We start from the raw sequence: 18,837 nt of genomic DNA on the forward strand, positions 1-18,837 counted from the left end.
CAGTGAAATCAACAACCTAATACAACAACGGAGTGAAAAAAAGCTAAACAAATTTGAAAATTTAACATGCACAATGATAAAAATGTTAAACATACCCAAAAAATATTAGAAGGTTTTTTAAATGAAATAAACTATCCAGCTTTTTCCAAACACCCTTACATATAATAATAATAATAATAATAATAATAATAATAATAATAATAATAATAATAATAATAATAATATTGCTAATATTGCTAAGATCAGAAATATACTTTCTAAGAGTGATGCTGAAAAACTCATCCATGCATTTGTTACGTCGAGGCTGGATTACTGTAACTCCTTGTTAGCAGCGTGTCCTAAGAATTCCTTAAGAAGTCTCCAGCTTGTTCAGAACGCAGCAGCTAGATTGTTAGCAGGAACTAGCAGAAGAGATCACGTCACTCCTGTGTTAGTTTCGCTCCATTGGCTCCCAGTTGATTCCAGAATCAAGTTCAAGATCCTCCTGTTAACCTATAATGCCTTACATGGAATGGCCCCGTCCTATATTAAGGACCTCTTAGTCCCTTACCATCCAATGAGAACACTTCGCTCGCAAAATGCAGGACTGCTTGTGGTTCCTAGAATTAGTAAAAGTACGGTTGGAGGTGGAGCGTTTAGTCACCAAGCCCCTGTCTTATGGAATAAACTCCCAGCTCATGTAAGAGAGGCCGACTCAGTTTCTACATTCAAAGCTAGACTGAAAACATTCCTCTTTGGACAGGCTTATTGTCAGACTAGTTAGTATTCAGAGATTATTTAACTTAATGTTAATTTGTTTAAATTAAACTTAATAATAACTATTTCTTTTAAAAGGCTGCTAGAAGTTGAAGCTGGGGTAACTATGGTGCACTGGGGTTCTGTCCTCTTTCCTGTTTTTACTTCTACCCTTCCTCTCCTCTATTCTTGATCATCATTTATCATTTAGTTCTCCATGCCTCTGTTTGGTGCAGTGCGATTCATGTATTGTCCCTCTTTTCCTCTCCCCTCCTGGGGAGTGGGAGTGCTTCCAGACTCCAGTTGGCTCATCCGTGCTCCAGTTCCTGACCGTTTACCTCGCCTTTGCTCCCGCTCCTACACCTGGCTGTGGATCCTGCCTCTGGCTCGTCTCTGGCTCGTCTCTGCTCTGTACCTGACCGAGTACCTCGTCTCTGCTCCTGCTCCTACACCTGGCTGTGGTTCCTGTCTCCGGCTCGACTCGCGCCTTTGACTGTCCCCACAACCACGGCTGGATGAAGCTCGTCTGCTGGACTTTTATATATGTAGTTGTAGATTTAGATAAGTTAATTCTTCTCTAAGATTTCTGGTAAATCGCCTGTCCGTCCTGGGGGAGGATCCCTCCTTCATGTGGGCACCCCTGAGGTTTCTTCGTTTTTTCCGGAATCCGTTTTTTTTTGGGAGTTTTTCCTTACCGCGAAGGGGGGTCTAAGGGCAGGGATGCCAGTATAGCTTAGTCAGTTTGTTAGTTCATTTTAGTATTTTTCTATTGAACTCTTTGTATTCGTGATCCTTTTGATTTCATGTTTTACTTCGAAGCCCATCGAGACGACTGTTGTTGTGATTTTGGGCTATACAAATAAAATTGAATTGAATTGAATTGAATTAATAATAATAATAATAATAATAATAATAATAATAATAATAATAATAATAATAATAATAATAATAATAATAATAATAATAATAACTTTCAGATACATTTTGGGGGGTTGCATTATTTGCCATCAAAAGGTAAATCCTAAAAAAGCAGGTTTTACCTGCATGTGTTTTGATGTGTGCTGCATATGTTTACTTATTTATATAATACTAGAATATAGAATATGATTAAAAAATACACTAAACTAAAAATAATAATAGTAAATTATAAAAAAGATTTTTCCCCCTTTCAATAAAGTACACCTGTGTAGGTAGATGTTTTCCAGGAACCAGTTCAATTGGTGCACGAACTGCAAATCGCCGCATACGAAGCTCTTTGTCCCAGAAGCCCATTGTATCGAGAGGAGGAAACCCTGTACGCTGGAGCAGCCATCTTGAATAGACAGATCATACTTGAGTCGGGATAACCTGCACACCTCTTCTAAACAGCACCAGAACCCAAAGCTAAAAGACTTATTAACTGGTAAGGGAAAACACCTAATCATATGTTTTGCTCCTCAGGTGTTAAATAAGCTCAGTGATACTTTCATTAGCATTGCCAAACAACACGAACTGTCTCTGTAGCTTTTTTTGTTTGGCTGAAGTCAGCTGGGAGGAAAGCTAACGGGGGCTGACAGAAAGAATCGCAGCTGTATGTGTATGCTGCTTGGTGTCACTTATTTGAGCTATTGTATTTATAAAAAACATATGGCTAATTTGTTGGCGAAAAGCATTCTAAGTAGAAAAGGTTGATTACATTATGTCCCTCCCTAATGTGACAAAGTAGCCTGCTAATGTTCTAGATAGCTTGTTTCGGGTTGGATGTTCAGAAGCTTTTTATAATAAACTAAAGCCGGGGGCTAAAATCGTGTTGTGTTTTTGCTATTCCATCAAGTATCATGTAGTAGAATGTATATTTTGATCAAATGCATGACATGAAGGGATTTGCGAGGTTTGTTTTGATTAAACGTTCTTTGTTAGCTAGCAGGTGGCTAGCTAAGGCTAACGTAAAATCGGCTTTTAAAAAAGACTAACTGGAGCAATAAATTATGTCTCATTTAGTTTGGGTGATTTTGTCGTTTAATCGTTAGTTGAGTTTTCTTCTTCTATGGATTAAAGATACCATTCTTTAAATATAAATGTATAGCAACCACCGTGATAGGCCAATCCTTTTGCCGGTTAGCAAGCTAGCATTGGGTTGTTGGCATCGACATGAAAACGCAATCTTGTCAAATTAAGCTTTTGCACACTATACACTTGTTATAGCCGTTTTATTTGACGACCCATCTTCGTGTTTTTAAGTTAATAACAATCAGAGGTATAATCACGATTATCTTCTAAAGCAAATTAGGTCCAAAGCTAATTTTTAGACTGCAGTGATAAGTGAAGATGTAGCTTCCGGATCTCTTAGTTCTAAAGACAAACAAGCAACACAACTAAGATAAAGCAAAGAAAGAAAATCTAATAAATTGTATAATCTAGTCTAAATTTATCATCTTCCCTGTTTTGTGACAGTAGGGGGATTTTACTAGTGACAACAGGCGAACCAGATGTTTTTTGCTTATTATTTAGCCTTGACCTTTAATTTAATTCAAAACCTGTGTAGAACTTTGTATGCAAATACAATTTAACAGTCTGTTTTTGTTACAATTATTGCTCATAATAGTTGTTATTGTCAAGAAATCCCTCGATTTGTAATGATAGACTCAAACATCAAATACTCAGTGTTTTATTTGTTTCACACCAGTTTTTTGTTGTTGTTGTTTTTGGCTTATATTTGCCCCCAAAATTTCAACATGTGTTATTAGAGGATTTTTAGATTTTGGATCAGGGTTGCAGACATGATTTTGTTACACATTTTCCTGTGCATCCTTTATTATTTCAAAGTTAAACAGCTCTTTTGACTTAAGTGAATAGTTGTGTCAGCCTTATGTTGGACTGACCTGTCTGATTTTGTAGTGTAGCTGTAGTAAAAAGGTTGAAGCAGTGCCAGTTTCTCTGGAAAAAGATTTAGTGCGTTGGAGAGAATTTAGAAGTGCTGAGTTAGCAGTCAGGTCATATGGTTGTTTCTTGTCTACTTCTAGATAAATACTCGCGTTGCAAATAACTTTTTCCACCATCTTTTTTTTTTTATTTTCTTTTTTTTTTTTAAACCTCAGTATGACTTCACATCTTGTTTTTACTCTTTTTGTAGGCATCTACTCTAATAATTAACTTCCCATCAAACCAGGAATTAAGTGGCCACATGGGAGTCATGTGACAAGAGTCAGCCTGCAATAAGGCCAAATGTTAGTTTAAAGCACCCACTGTTCTGCGTGTTTGAGCATTTTCATCTGATACAGTTCATTAGCTCTGTAGAGACCTTTTGTGAAAACCTTTAGTTTTGCAAGTTTGATCAAGGAAATGTAAATATATATATCCATATTTAAAAGAAAAGGCAGGCTTACTGTTTTTGAAAGAATACGGATGCTATTCTATTGTAACTGGCACAATTTTTTTTCTGATATGCACACACATGAACAGTGTATAGCAGCGCTGAGTCAGCTGTACTTCAACTTGAGAAAAGTGAGTTAAGTACTATGTCATTGGGTGACATATTTTGTAAGGTTGTTGATATAAAGTAGATGTCTCTTTTCTGCTCCTCCCATTAAGCATTTTTTGTCTTCTTGTATTGAATGAAAAAGTAGGAAATTGAGTCAACTCTCCAAAGTGACTGAAGTTTTTTTTCTGTGATTGATTTAAATCTTCTTAATCTGTTATTTTTAGCTGTATCAAGCGACATATACTTTACCAGCCAAGTTGATTTAACCGCTAGAACTATTTTGTTGGGAGAATTTTTATGTTTAAATGTGTTTTTTTGCATCAACCATAACAATTATTCTTAGAGCCTTTTTAATGTGGAAATTTTTTCACTAAATTGCAGAAGTGGTGAAATACTTGGATCAAGATAGAAAAACTTGCATAGCAACTCATTACACTTTTCCGTCTTACTTTTTAAAATTATACATAAAGTGATCAATTAGCCAAGGCAGAACCATGGTTAAGGATTGGCACAAAATGATTTAACCAATTTTGTCAATTTCATTATTGATTTATTTTATTTTATCGGCTGCCTTTTTTTCTGTTTTTGTAATTATGTCTTTCACTTTTTATCCTCCGTCACCATTATTGTTTGATTCTTTTTCTCTGAAATAATTTCACTTGATTATCTGTGACGTTAATGTGGTTGTGGGTTTTAAGCTGAACAGTCAGACATGGCCATAAACTTCATCTGTTGCATGTGTTTACAAAGTTGCTCAAGGATTTGAAGCTTAAGAGAACTGATTTAACACAAGAAAAGTTAGATGCTTTGATTGACTGATTCTGATTTTGTTTTTATTTAAAATGTATAAATGACCAATGTTTTGTATTGATACTGATTTTTAATTCCTATTGTTTTTCTATCATCTTTGAAATGTTTACTTTTTCTGTTTGCTCTATTTATTTTTAATACATACTTAACACAGTCATAATTGTGTTAATCATTATCAACAAAAAGTCAGAAGTATATATGACTAGTTTTGTACCTTTTTTATGATCTTTGAAAAAATGTCTGAGTTCTTGTCACATAAATCACTAGTGATATTATCGATTGCTTTTGATAATTTAACCTACTGGTATTACAGATTTTTTTTTTTCATTATTTTTTATATAGAGACGTTTCTAAAATACACATGAAAACTACTTGCATTTGTCTGAGTCTTGTATGAAATTGAGAAAATCTGAAAATGATCTGCATGGTAATTTTAACCATTTAAAGTCATAAAGTGAAGATTGAACAAAGGGATTTAGTGAAATGTTTGTTTCCTTTGAAGAGCTCCCATAACAACCGACATTTTATCCTTAAGGATTGAACTTTAGTGTGGAAATGGGACAAGTTATGTCACTGACAGATATGACAGACATGCAAGAGATAAGACTGAACCGATCACAAACACCTACATTGTAATCAAATTACAAGCTGCAATTCTTCTGTGTAAATTTGACTTTGTAAATGCTGTCAGATTCTTTAAAATCCTTCTTTTAAAGCTTTTAGTCATGTGTTTTTAAATGCATGCATTTAATTTGGGTATTAAACAGATTTGTAAGAGTGAAAGGAAACATTTACGATTTTAAAATAGATATTTTCTCCATACAACACTGAATTACCTAACATATTGAATGATTTTTTTTTGTCTTCCAGAGCCAAGATGGCAACTGCACCATACAACTACTCCTACATTTTCAAGTACATCATTATTGGTAAGTGAACATCCCGATTAAAAGCAATGCGGACTGTTTTTAGTGGGTTTTAATGACGAATGTGCAAGAGCATTTTATTTATTGATCCACTCACTCCAAATTTGAATAATGAGAGTTTAGAATTATTTTACCACATCATCACGTCTCTAAAGATTTTGGTTTGTAATTGCATCTTAATTTTTTTGAACTGCAAGGTTAGTTTAAAATATTGATATAAAAAGTGTTGCAGTTAACTCTGAATGAGCAAAATGAATCCAGAGTTGTGGTTGTTTTCCTGTTGTTTTCCTTGGTTGACCTGAGTTTCTACCCATCTTTTTTCCACAGGGGACATGGGAGTTGGAAAGTCATGTTTGCTTCACCAGTTCACAGAAAAGAAATGTAAGTGCTGCCCTGAATTTCTTTATTTATTTTCTTCTCCATCTTTTCAGCTTTGTAAGTGCGTCTCTTCATGCCACGTTGCCAGGTTCCACTGGAGTGTCTAAATGGCTCTAGATTTCTTAATGCGCAGACGGAAGTCGGTAGCATAGAAGATGAGTGTGAGCTCAACAGTGAGAGTCTCTTCTCTTGTGTATGAGCCAGCTGCAGGCTTCCACTGCCATTCAGCTTGATTATGTTTAGTGCCACTATTAACAAGCCAGATGCTCTGTGTCTCTTTCAGTTGTCCATGATGACATCCTGTGCTTATCCAGACATGTAGCCTTGAATGATTTAGAAAAGACTGTCATTTTCAGTTCATGAAACATCATATTTTTTTCTCTGTTTTGAAGTCACTCACATTAGTGCTTTTAAAAGCTAAAGGTACAGATGAATAGTTATTGCTAGTTACTTTGATGCAGCTGGTGCCAAGGTACAGGAGTGATGTGGTATATATATATATATATATATATATATATATATATATATATATATATATATATATATATATATATATATATATATATATATGTGTTTCCTAAAAGTGCAAAAATGCTATTAATACTTACCTGTCATAATAAGTAATGTATTTTGTTATTAGCTAGTTATAGTAAATGAAAAAAAGCCTAGATTTTTTTAATACCCCAAGTTACTGTCAACAGATTATTTGCATACAGTGCCAATACTTTGTTAAAGCAAAAAAATCAGTTGTAACTCAGTTTAATGCCTTTGCTTCCTCAGTCATGGCAGATTGCCCTCATACAATTGGTGTGGAGTTTGGTACGAGGATAATTGAGGTGAGCGGACAGAAGATCAAGCTGCAGATTTGGGACACAGCTGGACAGGAGCGTTTCCGGGCTGTCACCCGCTCTTACTACCGTGGAGCTGCAGGAGCACTTATGGTGTATGACATTACCAGGTAAAGGGGGCTTCTTTCACCTGGTAAATATATCTAACTGCTGTACAATCTGGATTGGAAATGTCATGGAAAGAAACCCATTCCACTTCCTGCTCTCGTTGTTGGATGGTATCACCGGCAACTCGAAAGAAAACCAGCTTAGCGTGTGCCATGTCTGTCCAAGCTGCATTCCTTTGTGCAGTACATGGTGCCTAACTGGAAAATTGACTTGATTTGTTTACACCACATCAAATCTAAAACTTATGCCACTAAAATAGAGAGAAATGTGGAGTTTTAACTGTTTTGCTTACTTTTAACGTGAGTTTTACTGCGTATTGATTTACAAAAAGGGTGTGGTGACGATGTGAGGTCGTGCCACTGTCAAATCAGATACCGGCATATAATTCAAACTTTTCCTTCCCATTTAAAAAAAAAAACTATATTTAAAGAATGTATAACAAGCCGTCCTAAATTCGTGTCTTGGTAACTTTATTTACTCTGTCACACAGGAGAAGCACTTATAACCACCTTAGCAGCTGGCTGACTGATGCAAGGAATCTGACTAACCCCAATACTGTAAGTGAACTTACTTGGAATAGAACTTGCTCCTTTAGTCGACACATGTGAAACACTTGGAGCTCTTTCAGTTTTTCATACAATTAAGGATTCTAATCTGAATATACAGTAGAATCTTATGTAAGAATTCCTGGAACACAGTAGATAAAATGTTCCTAAATAACTCGTGGATGTTTACGGCGCGCCTTTGTAGTGAAGACGCTTCACTAATCTTTGTATCAGCTGTGTTGACGTTGCTGTAATCCATTTCTCAGTATATCTTTGTCTCTTAATTAAAAACTCAGCTGTGTATTATAGCCGTCTCATCTTTAGCTCTGTTTTCTGGAGGCTCAGAAAATCTGCAACTTCGAATCTGACAGTGTGCTGATGTCTGCATTGTCAGGTGATCATTCTCATAGGAAACAAGGCAGACTTGGAGGCCCAGAGGGATGTTACGTATGAAGAAGCTAAGCAGTTTGCAGAGGAAAACGGTGAGTGAGGTGCAAATGAGGAGGAGAGGTAAATTATATTAAGATCCTTCTTAATATGCACTGTAACTTGACAGTGATGTTTGGTTTCTAGGAGAGAGAAAAAAGAGGGTGAATGAGGGTTTAGTGTGTGAGCTTAACGTTTTAGTAATCTTATTTGTTTGCTGTTGCACAGGTTTGTTGTTTCTGGAAGCCAGTGCAAAAACGTAAGTCTGTGCCACCTTAATTCTTCATCTGCTGCCCAATGTGAAAAATTCCCACCTTCACGTGTGTTGTCTGCTTTCAGAGGTGAAAATGTCGAGGACGCCTTCCTGGAAGCGGCTAAGAAAATCTACCAGAACATCCAAGATGGCAGTCTGGATCTAAACGCCGCAGAGTCAGGGGTTCAGCATAAGCCATCAGCCCCCCAGGGAGGTCGGCTAACCAGCGAACCCCAGCCTCAGAGAGAAGGCTGCGGCTGCTAATGACCAAGCAAAAGCCCCCCTGTGCCCTTTCTTCCTGTCTGTCTACTCTGCCTTCCCCTCCTTAACACCTCCCTCCCCTCCCTCCATCCATTCCAACACCGCCGTACGTTCATCCTTCATTGCACCAGGAGCTGCATGAGAGCGAGCTGCAGACTGAAGAAACGGGGGACAAATGTCAACTTTCCAGCTCAGGCTGAGCTGAATGGACCTCATCTCCCTCTCCTCCTCCTCCTCTTCCTCTCTGCCTGTCTGTCCCCCTTCGTCACTGTCCTCCTCCTCAAAACTGTATTTTTGTCCCATAATTCACTTCTCTTTTTCCCTCCAGTCTACCTGCACCGTTCAGCCTCGCGCCCCCTTCCCCAGTCAGTAGTATTGTAGATGCCGTCGCTCATTACTGGTCACTGACACTTTAGGTAGATCTAATGTTAATATGATAACAACAAAGCAGGACTGTTTTTTATGTTTGGTTTTATAACTATATATGAAATGTAAACACTGCATTAATGATCAGTTGTGTATAAGTGGGATCTAAATTATGTTCCCTAATCTTCTTGCATGTTTAAATATTCCATCGTTTTATCAAAACATGCAGATGAATATTAAAGAGTTTTGAGGCAGAAGCAGCCAGACTGGTGAGGACTCAAGTGTTAGTTTGGTCATGTGCAAACCTGGCTTTTTATTGGTTGGTTTGGCCACTATATAAAGAAGAAATCACATGAGTCAAAAGAGAGAAGAACGGGATTAGTTTAGGAAACACCAAACCACAAATGTTAGCGAGTACCAGTACCTTGTTATTCTCTCCTCAATTCCCGACCATGCCGAGGAAATGGTTTCCCCTATGCCGGTCTGCTCTGCAAAGTTGGATGAACGTTTCTTTACTAATATACAAAGTTTTTCCCGTTGTTGATAAAAGGATCGATTTACTATGTATCCCCCAAACCTCCCTGGTCAAATCTGCAGATTCTATCTTTCCCAGCTTCTGTCATTGTTTGTTGCCTTATTATAATTACTTTAGTCTTTGTTTTTGCTGCTCATGTTTTTCACTTTGCTGTTGGGTTCACTCTTCATCATCCCCCCCAATATATATATATTTTTTTTTTTAGAAAAGAAAAAATTCTCAAAATTGATGCCAGAACTCGATAATACATATTTGTAAATATTATCTCACTTTGAAATCAACTGAAAGTCAAACTAAAAGGCCCTGCATTCATTTTTCTTGACCAAAATGCACTGAAGAGCTGATTTCTCGTCACTCTGGGTAGAGTTTACTCTGCCTCATGATGCAGCACTAAGAATTATCTTTAACATGAAACAATCAACTGGTTTCCTTTAAAAACAAACAAAAGTTATGTACCATAGAAATTTCCTGATTGGACAGCTGTACATATTGCTTCTTAACTGCCGGTGATGACATCGCTACTGTATTTTGGATTTATTTGGTGGCTCAGCCAAGATCTGTACAGTTGGTGTGCTAGTGGGTTGCCTGTAATTCATGCTTGGGGAAATTCTGTAACATAGTTTCTATTAATAAATGTATTTAAAGGACAGACACTTACACCACCGCCCTGCCTGCACACTACTGATGCTGGGGATTTATTATGAAGGAGAGGAAGACGAATGACTAGATGTGCAGTGTATATATATATATATATATGTCAGCAAATGTCAATTCCTCTCATGTCTATTCGGAGTAGATGATGGGCAGGTTTGTTTTATTCGATTCCCCAACGTCAAGGTGGCCCCTGTATTTGGGGTAAACCTACATTGCTGTCTTGATTTTTTGGGGGAGAATTAGGTTTGCTATTGTGGAAAATGGAAGGGTGGGTGGGCGGGCTGGGGGTTTTTACTTCCTGTGTCCAACCTCTTTAAAGTTTTGAGTGACCACATCCTGCTTTTGTCTGTCCACAAAAATGAATGGAAAAAAAAAAACGTACATATGTATAAATTTTTAAGGAGCTGTGCTAACATTTAAATGCGTTCTTGCGTGTATATGATTTTAAATTGTTGACATTTTGATTTAAAAATATTCTAGCCAGAAAAATAAATTATAACCAAAAGTCTGTGTCTGTGATGATATATATATTTACAGATGGGATGAAATCACCAGATTTTGCAGTATAATTCAAGTAAAACTGTATTTTATTGCCACAAAAATTGCACCGAGGTTAGAGACATACAAACAAAAAAATAAAACACAAATAAAGGCCAAGTTGTCTATGAATTGGTGATTGAGGCTTTGACAAATCAGAGTAGTGGTATGTTTGGTGGGATAGGGGCAACTAAAGTACCATGCTGAAGTCAGGTAGCGATGAGTTTTGTCCTCAGGCATCGCAGTCAGACAGGGCATACAGGAAGACATGATTACAAGACAAAATACTGAAAGTTCACAAAATAAGGAACATGCGTAGCACTGAAATCTTGTAATTGTCACCCCCTCCCCTTACCCCTGCGAGACATTTTGTGAGAGGGGCAACATTTCAGTCCAGTGTTCCCCCCCGCCCCCCCAGAACATGCACACTAACACGTTTGCATTTGTTTTTCTAAGATTGAGGGACCTCTGCAACAGCATTTGGACAGTGTGACAAGACGAAGGCCTGACAGAATCATGGAGTCCATTTGTTAGATCACATAAAATCAAATAGCAATCTGCTGCAAGGCCAAGTTCCTTTTGATGGCTTTGTGATTGACAAATCAAAAACTTGTGCATACATATATACTGTGTATATATATATTTATATATACATATATATTTTTTTAAAAAGGTCCCATCTAAGGACAGTAAAAAAAATTATAGATCCACTGAGTTGCAGATCATGCACCCTGCTCCCCCTCCAGTACAGACTGCAGACAAAACATTTTTGGTATGGTAAACAGTAAAAACATCCAGGAATCTGCAAATGCAAGTGTTAAGACTAAGACTGCCATATTAATAGAGTTTTAAGGCACTGTTCGATACCAGAGTGTGCAGAGAAACATGAAGCTAGAGGCTCATTCTGTCTCGCATTCTTACTCGATAAGTTTTCAAAAAAAGAACAATTAAAAAAATAAAGTTAAACAAAATAAAAACATCCATCCAAACCAGACACTGCCTCTGCACACAATGACACACACACACACGATGCAAAGCTACAGAAAATTGATGTGCTGGACAGAGGCAAACTATTTGATCCATTCCAACAATTTCTTTTGAGTCAAGAGATAAAAGGGAAAAGTCATTGTCGCAGCATGAATGAAAACAGTGTCAGAAACACACACGCGCACACACACACACAAAATATAGGACATCTCATTTCCAAAAGAAATATGGGTGAAGAATTGGCCCCACACTATGGCCAGCTATGTGCATTCATAGTGGAGGCATATGATGACCTCCACAGTTTCATCAACTGTAACCACAGGATGCGTTAGCGCCGACTGAGGAGGGAGTTTTACGTCAATGCTGCTCCCCATCGTCTTTCATTCTCCAGTAACACTGGCTCCTAAAGGATAGTGTAACAAATAACATATATCAGTTTCCTGTCTTGGAAAGTTTACAGTTTCATGGCGCTACCTCTGAACAATGTCACTGATCTCCTTGACGGAGGACAGCAGCTTGCTGAAGTCCTGCTGCAGGTTGGAGGCCCCTGTGGCAGTTGGGCAGATCTGAAGCTCACACAAGCTGTTTTCGAGTTTGTTGATGGCCTCTCTGAATGCAAACTTGTTCCTCATTTGCTGGATGGAGTCAACGTAGCTCATGCAGTATTTGGAAAGGTTCTTGCCGGCCTCCAGCACCGCGTTGTGGCTGCCCGTTTGCTCAGAGTTGCGGGAGATGGCGGTACGCAGCAGCTCGGCTCCCTCCAGCACCATCTCACGTGTCACAGCTGAGTTTGGGGTGCGCTCCGACGCCTGGCGGGGCGCAGTCTTGCGAAGCGAGCGCCGGGTATTCACTAGAGGGGTAAATGCGGATGAGCTTAGCTCCCCTGGGGATGTGGGAGAGCTGATCATTGACGCAGAGCTCTTTAAAGGCAGAGGTTTAGAGATGGAGCTTAGCGGCAGTTTTTTGGAGCCTAGATCACTAGCAGAGGCGGTGTGGTGAAGATCGGAGGGGAAAGGAGGGCCCTTTCCTCTAACGTCTGAAGGAGATGATGAGGGGGATGATGATGGGGAAGGGAGCTCTTGAGTTGGGCTTCGGGACACCTTCCCCATTTTGACACTAGAAGGCGGGGGTGGAGCTGGCTTAGGTCTCTGCAACTTTCCTCTCTCTTTGACCGATGAGTCTGTAGAGTGCTTGTTCCTGCGAGCCCTGCACTCATCTCCAGCTGCCCCTAAAGCGGGATACGCGCTGGACTTTAGAAACTCAGGATGAAGGACACTTACTTTAGAGTTCTCCTGGCCTTGGACACCTGGTCTCTTGACCACCTTAGGTGTCAACGCCTGGGGGCTGGAGCCAGGACTGGTATCAGCATCTTTATTCAGGAAAACAGAGGAAATGTCTGGTAGTGTGTTCAGGCGCGGTGGGGGAGTCAGGGTACCCTTTCGAGAGGTATTCTCTCCCTTCTGCTCGTTGGTCCTCTTCACTGGTAGAGCTGGTTTGCCCACCAAGGTGCTTGAGTCAAAGTGGCGCTGGCCGTGATTTCGCGGCAGCGTGACAGACCTCCACTCATTGCGATCGCGGCCATTTGACATGTTAGAGGGCCAGTGGAAGCGCTTACAGTCAAAGGTGGATTCATCTTCACTGGGCGGTGTTGTGGCTGCCCTGCTCCCTGCACCACTCATTGCTGGAGCTCCCTTTTTCCTGGAGAACAAAGGTCCTGGGTAAGTAGGAGCCCCTGGGGTGTTACCCGCTGCCCCGTTATTGTTGGCAGTGGCTGACAGCTTTGACGGTTCCTGACCGTGTGAGGCATCATTAGAGGACAAGGATGCGCCATTGTTGAAAGCGTCGCTGTCTCGAGGATCACAACTCACGATCCTCCTATCAGGATGGATGTTGTCTCTGAAGGAGGAGCTACGTTTAGGGGGATCTGGCGCATTCCTTCTCTTTTTCATGATGAGGCTGAGAAATCCACTGCCGCGGGACTTGTCCTTGTCTTTGGGTAACAGCCGGTCATCCTCAGTCAGAGTGATTTCCCGCTCTTTCATGGGAAGTACCGGCGATGACACAGCAACCTCTTGGTCTGCAAGCTCTACCAAAAAAAGATGAATATAGGGTTTATAACATTAAAAACAATTATAATGATGCAACCAACTATGATGTGACACTATGTACCTGCACCGTCTCCTTCTCGATTTTTCCGGAGACTCCTAGTCTTGGTGGGCAGCTCTGGGGCCTGCTGACTGGAACCAAATGTTGCCTTTTTCCCCAACTCCTTTTCTACTTCTATACATTTGAGGAAAAACAATAATACAAAATTACCGAATTTAAAAGAGATCAGACGTCTAAGCTCTGCTGGTTGGAGCAACAACGCACAAAAACCCGGTCCCAGTGGATGTTCTTAAAGAAATAAGAAGTTCACTGACCGTCAGAGATGCTGGATTCCTGGAACATGGTTTCGAAGGCTTGATGTGTTTCAGCGAAAGAGGGCCGCTCTGCTGGGTTCCACCTCCAACCTGAGAGGAAGGAAGAGTCTTAAAAGGTTTTCCCAACAAGACAAAAGCATTTAAAGTCCCACTCCAATCATGTTTTGATCTATTTTAAAGTCTTTCCCAGTAGTCTTTTAATAATGATTACGCCGTTTTTATCCAAAATCAAAAACCTTAGTCTTTTTCTAAGAGTTTCTGCCGAGCGCAAAGAGTTCATCAGAAATTTGCTTCTGAGTTTTGGGCAGGACAGTTGATGCAGAGTAACCCCGACCCCCTTACCCTCCCACTTGCTGAGTGGAGGGGAGTAGTGAGCTTGCGGCCCACCCAGAGTATTTTTTAAGTCACAAATATGCTTTTTTTTCAAATAGCATTTATTTTATCTGCTCCTGATTGACGATTTAAATTAAGAAATAGTCAGAAATGCAATTTTGAGCTTCATTTTCTTTATGCACGTCATCCATCAGGAGTAAAAAAAAATCCTCAAGAGCATTTTTAAAAACACGATTTTCATCTGTGTGGGTCTTTTTTTAAAGGTTTTAGTGTACGTACAGGCTTTCATAAGCTCGTACACCTTCTCTGGACAACCCTCGGGTCGTTCCATCCGGTAGTCTTTTTCCAGCCGCTCGTAGACCTGCGTCAGGTCGATGCCCGGGTAAGGAGACATACCATAGGTGGCAATCTCCCACAAAAGCACACCAAATGCTGTAGATATAGGAAAATGACTCATTACGTAGACAAAAAAACAAATACAAAATCTACAAATACCAACTGCACACAACAGCACGATGATTTATCGTTTTTAGAAAGCAACAGAAGTCATGCAAGGATATAAAAGTGACTTTAGGTTCTTATCTAAATGTCACTAACTTACCCCAAACGTCTGACTTAATGGAGAATTTGTTATAAGCCAGGCTCTCTGGAGCAGTCCATTTGATGGGAAACTTTGCACCGGCATGAGCTGTGTATGTGTCGCCAGTCATAAGTCTGCTCAGGCCAAAGTCTGCAACCTTCACCAGGTGGTTCTCCCCAACCAAACAGTTACGGGCAGCCAAGTCCCTGCAGGGAGAAAAAAAAAAACATTTCATGATCATCACTCTGACACAAGGACATCTCTATAATTCCCTAATTTAATCTGTCTGGGTTTTTTTTATTCTGAAATATGTAGAGCACATGTTTCATTCACAGCCTGCAGGTGCATCCAGACCACCGAGTAATTCTATCCAGCCCACCAGATTATTTTATTGATAGTTATGGCCTGACGATATCTCACACTGGTAATATATTTTTGTGACATTAGATTAAGTAGTTTGAGAGATTGGTGATCATGAAATCTCATTTAAATATTGGATCATACATTATACATCACAAGGGGGGGTTCATCATCCTCTCCCTCCCTCTAACTCATGGTACAGAAAGAAAGAAACTTAATAGGATCAAATAACTAAATTAAAAAAAAGAGTAAAACAGCTGGACGACAAAACACCAAGACAAAAACCCACACTTAAACCCCAATCCAGCCAGACAGGCAAAGAGAATGGTATCCCACAATTCCTTGCGCTGCTAGATCTGACAGCAAACCCAATCCATTTGTGTCTGTGACCTTCACTACAATCTGAGCTACAAAACCCATCATGCAGTGCGTCAGCTGCCTTGCCGAACACCAGTGTTGCCAGAATTGTCAATTTCCTGCCCATTTGGGGGCTTAGATTTTAAGTTTACAGGTAGTGGGTGGACACAATTTGGTGTTTCAATAAAGAACTATGTCTCAGCAGGGACATGCGGTCAGGGGAGGCAGGCGAGCCAGTGCCTCACCTGTAAACTATACTCTCCATTGTGAGGAACTACTAATAAAATAAAAATGTCTCCACTAATCTGTTCTCTAAATGTAATTTATATGAATGACTATCGATCATTTTTAGCCTCAAAATCTGTGTATTTTGCATGTTACCTTTACAATTACGGTGCAAACTGCAAGGAGAAAGAGAGCAGCATCGAATGCGCAATCCCTAATAAACTGGGTCATTGCGTGTCTTTAGTTTACACAGCATAGTAATAATGGTAATAATAATAATAATATCATTCTTTATTAACTAGTTATACATTGTAGCCATTTACAGGTATTTTTTCCATTTAATATCATATAATTTCTATTTTACGTTTGTCTGTGGGTTTTTTTTGTATGTCCCATAGAGCTGCACTAAAAAGACAGACGGTGATGCAGGCTGCACTTTTTCCTTAAAAAATAAACAAAAGATCATTTTTGGCAGGATTTTTACTGTTGGTGTTGCACAAAATTAGGAAAACAACAAATATTTTTGGAGTAATCTCAAGTGTTTTAGTTATTTGGTTACATTTTTAATGATTAGTAACACCAGAATAAATTATATTCACAATAACAGGTTTTCAAAAAACCAAATCACTCTGATACGTTTACAAAGACACAAGACCTCACACACCAAACAGAATTGGACTTGGTGCCACAAAACGATGCTAGTAATCCAGCTATGATAAAACGACAGAAGAGCAAAGAAAATGGATTTGATTTGTTTTTGCTGAAGAGCAGAAATTTTATTTTTATTTCCAGGCTTTGCTTATTTTGGTCTGCAGCATGTTCATATTTGTATAATTTTGACAGTATATATATTTATTGAGAGCAAAATCTTTTGGGAAATTTATGTTTTTATTTTATTTAAAATGACATAAAAGTAAAGAAATTTGAGTGTTTTCTCTTTTAATAGTTACTTTATTTCTAACTTGTATAATTTTGACAGAATAGTTGTTTAAGGAGAGCAAAACAGTGAATGTTATTTAAGGTTTAAGTTAATTTATTCTGTAATAATCTTCCTGTCTGTTTTTATGCTAAAAAACTTGACTTTTAAAAGTTTAAAAATGTAATTTTAGTGTGTTCAATAACTGTTTATCCTGTTTTGGATTTCGGCCCCCTATGCGATTGAGTTTGACACCCCTGATGTGGATTATGATTCAAAAACTGTCTGTCTTGTTACAGAATCTGCAGAAAACTTTTAGTTTAATACAGAGACACGAGCTGAGTCTTGTTAGGCAATGAAACAAAAATGCAGTTTGGCCAAAATCAGAAATTGCTTTTCAAGGAGCAACATGCCACAACAAACTCACTGTTACAACAGACTTGTGTTGCAAGTCTGTGAGATGCAAGAAGAAGAGTTCCAAAAATGGAGAAATTTGACAATGTTAGGGACCTTTAATGTCCTGCATTCTTCATTCTTCATTCACAGCTGTGACCTAAAACTCTAAAATATGCCCTCACCTGTGAATAAAGTTCTTCTTCTCAAGGTACTCCATGGCAGACGAGATCTGTGTGGCCATGTACAGCAGCACCACAGCATTGACCTCCTCCCTGTTGCACTCCCTAAGATAGTCCAGCAGGTTGCCGTGGGTCATGAACTCTGTGATAATGTAGAACGGTGGCTCTCGGGTGCAGACACCTGCAATGATACCAAATGAACCCATCAGGTGAACAGAAATCCATTTGAAGGCTTTGGAGAAAAAGCACTGCTGCACTGAATTTCAAAATAAAAAGACATCTTTTTTTAGGTTTTTGTTGTTGTTGTTTTTTTAAAATCTACATACCTAACAGTTGCACCAAATTGGGGTGTTTGATTTCTTTCATAACGGCAGCCTCCTTAAGAAACTCTTCCACCTCCATTGTGTCCTCCTGGGTTTGTGGGGAAAACAATGACAGCCATGATCTGAGTGTAGTTGCATCTTTGTAACAGCAGATGGCAGCATTATACAAACACCTAATGAGGTCTACGTGACACCCAATACAAGAAATAGATATGGATTTTTAACATCCTCCATGTGTCTATGTACCTTAAGTGTCTTGACAGCCACAGTGAGGTTGTACTTCTTCCAGACACCCTCATACACCTCCCCATACTGCCCCCCTCCCAGTTTGTGCTTCATGGTAATGTCAGTGCGCTCCATCTCCCACTTGTCATAGTTGGGAGAAACCCCATAGATGGTGGGTTTGTTCCGCTTTGGCGCTGGGTAGTGGAGTGTGGTTATGAGGCCGTCTGACACCGTGGAGTGGTGGTGCACCAGCTCTGCCAGCGTGTTGAAACGGCTCTCTGATGAGACGTAAAGCTGGAAAGAAAAACATTTCATTTAAATATTTTACAAAACTCTCCAAAAAAAAAAAAGGCCAGTTCTTTCAAAACCTTCTGCACATCTAATTGAAATCTTATTGTACCCAGATGCAGTGCGGTGTAGTGAATAGTTTAAAAATATTAAACACAATTGAGAGCAAGAATTCATGGAAATCAGTGATGTTGGTCATTCTAAGCTTGCAAGGCAATTATCAGGAAGCAAGTGGGTGGAAGAATACAGTCCAAGGCACAGTGGGTACAGACTTTTCCATTTAATGAGCTTTTTACATTGAAAAACAACAAGTTTCTCCCACTATCTGACCCCTTTTCCTGTAGCTATATTGCACAAAGAAAGTGGAAGATAAGAAGAAGAGTGGAAGAAAGAGTATTGGTACTTG

At 39.2% G+C, this 18,837-nt stretch overlaps 2 protein-coding genes across 3 annotated transcripts in view; one reads left to right on the plus strand and one right to left on the minus strand.

The window, feature by feature from the left end:
* Positions 1-1,981: 1,981 nt before the first annotated feature.
* LOC101162540 (ras-related protein Rab-14) lies at positions 1,982-10,810 on the plus strand. The gene is made up of 8 exons (XM_020707654.2): positions 1,982-2,137; positions 5,876-5,934; positions 6,259-6,312; positions 7,090-7,267; positions 7,756-7,822; positions 8,205-8,292; positions 8,465-8,495; positions 8,576-10,810. Exons 2-8 carry the CDS (start codon positions 5,883-5,885, stop codon positions 8,751-8,753), a joined length of 648 nt encoding a protein of 215 aa, XP_020563313.1. The 5' UTR covers positions 1,982-2,137; positions 5,876-5,882; the 3' UTR covers positions 8,754-10,810.
* A 61-nt stretch (positions 10,811-10,871) lies between these two features.
* abl1 (ABL proto-oncogene 1, non-receptor tyrosine kinase) overlaps positions 10,872-18,837 on the minus strand; it is a 28,738-nt gene continuing 20,772 nt past the window's right edge. For both annotated transcript variants that reach the window (XM_004074899.4, XM_011481783.3), the window contains 8 exons: positions 18,165-18,437; positions 17,922-18,006; positions 17,599-17,776; positions 15,184-15,368; positions 14,862-15,014; positions 14,250-14,339; positions 13,999-14,109; positions 10,872-13,915 (listed from right to left, as the gene is read on the minus strand). In XM_004074899.4, coding sequence (XP_004074947.1) covers positions 12,300-13,915; positions 13,999-14,109; positions 14,250-14,339; positions 14,862-15,014; positions 15,184-15,368; positions 17,599-17,776; positions 17,922-18,006; positions 18,165-18,437 — 2,691 coding nt within the window. In that variant the 3' untranslated portion in view covers positions 10,872-12,299. The remainder of the gene's footprint in view (positions 13,916-13,998; positions 14,110-14,249; positions 14,340-14,861; positions 15,015-15,183; positions 15,369-17,598; positions 17,777-17,921; positions 18,007-18,164; positions 18,438-18,837) is intronic.

Source organism: Oryzias latipes, chromosome 12, assembly GCF_002234675.1.
Source record: "Oryzias latipes chromosome 12, ASM223467v1".
NCBI classification, from domain to species: Eukaryota; Metazoa; Chordata; class Actinopteri; order Beloniformes; family Adrianichthyidae; genus Oryzias; species Oryzias latipes.

What these genes read in the sequence shown, in the direction of transcription:
- LOC101162540 (XM_020707654.2), top strand. Translation starts at nt 5,883, where the DNA reads ATGGCAACTGCACCATACAACTACTCCTACATTTTCAAGTACATCATT. An exon ending in CCAGTTCACAGAAAAGAAAT is followed by an intron (nt 6,313 to 7,089) that starts GTAAGTGCTGCC and finishes TTGCTTCCTCAG; the next exon opens with TCATGGCAGATTGCCCTCAT. An exon ending in ATCTGACTAACCCCAATACT is followed by an intron (nt 7,823 to 8,204) that starts GTAAGTGAACTT and finishes CTGCATTGTCAG; the next exon opens with GTGATCATTCTCATAGGAAA.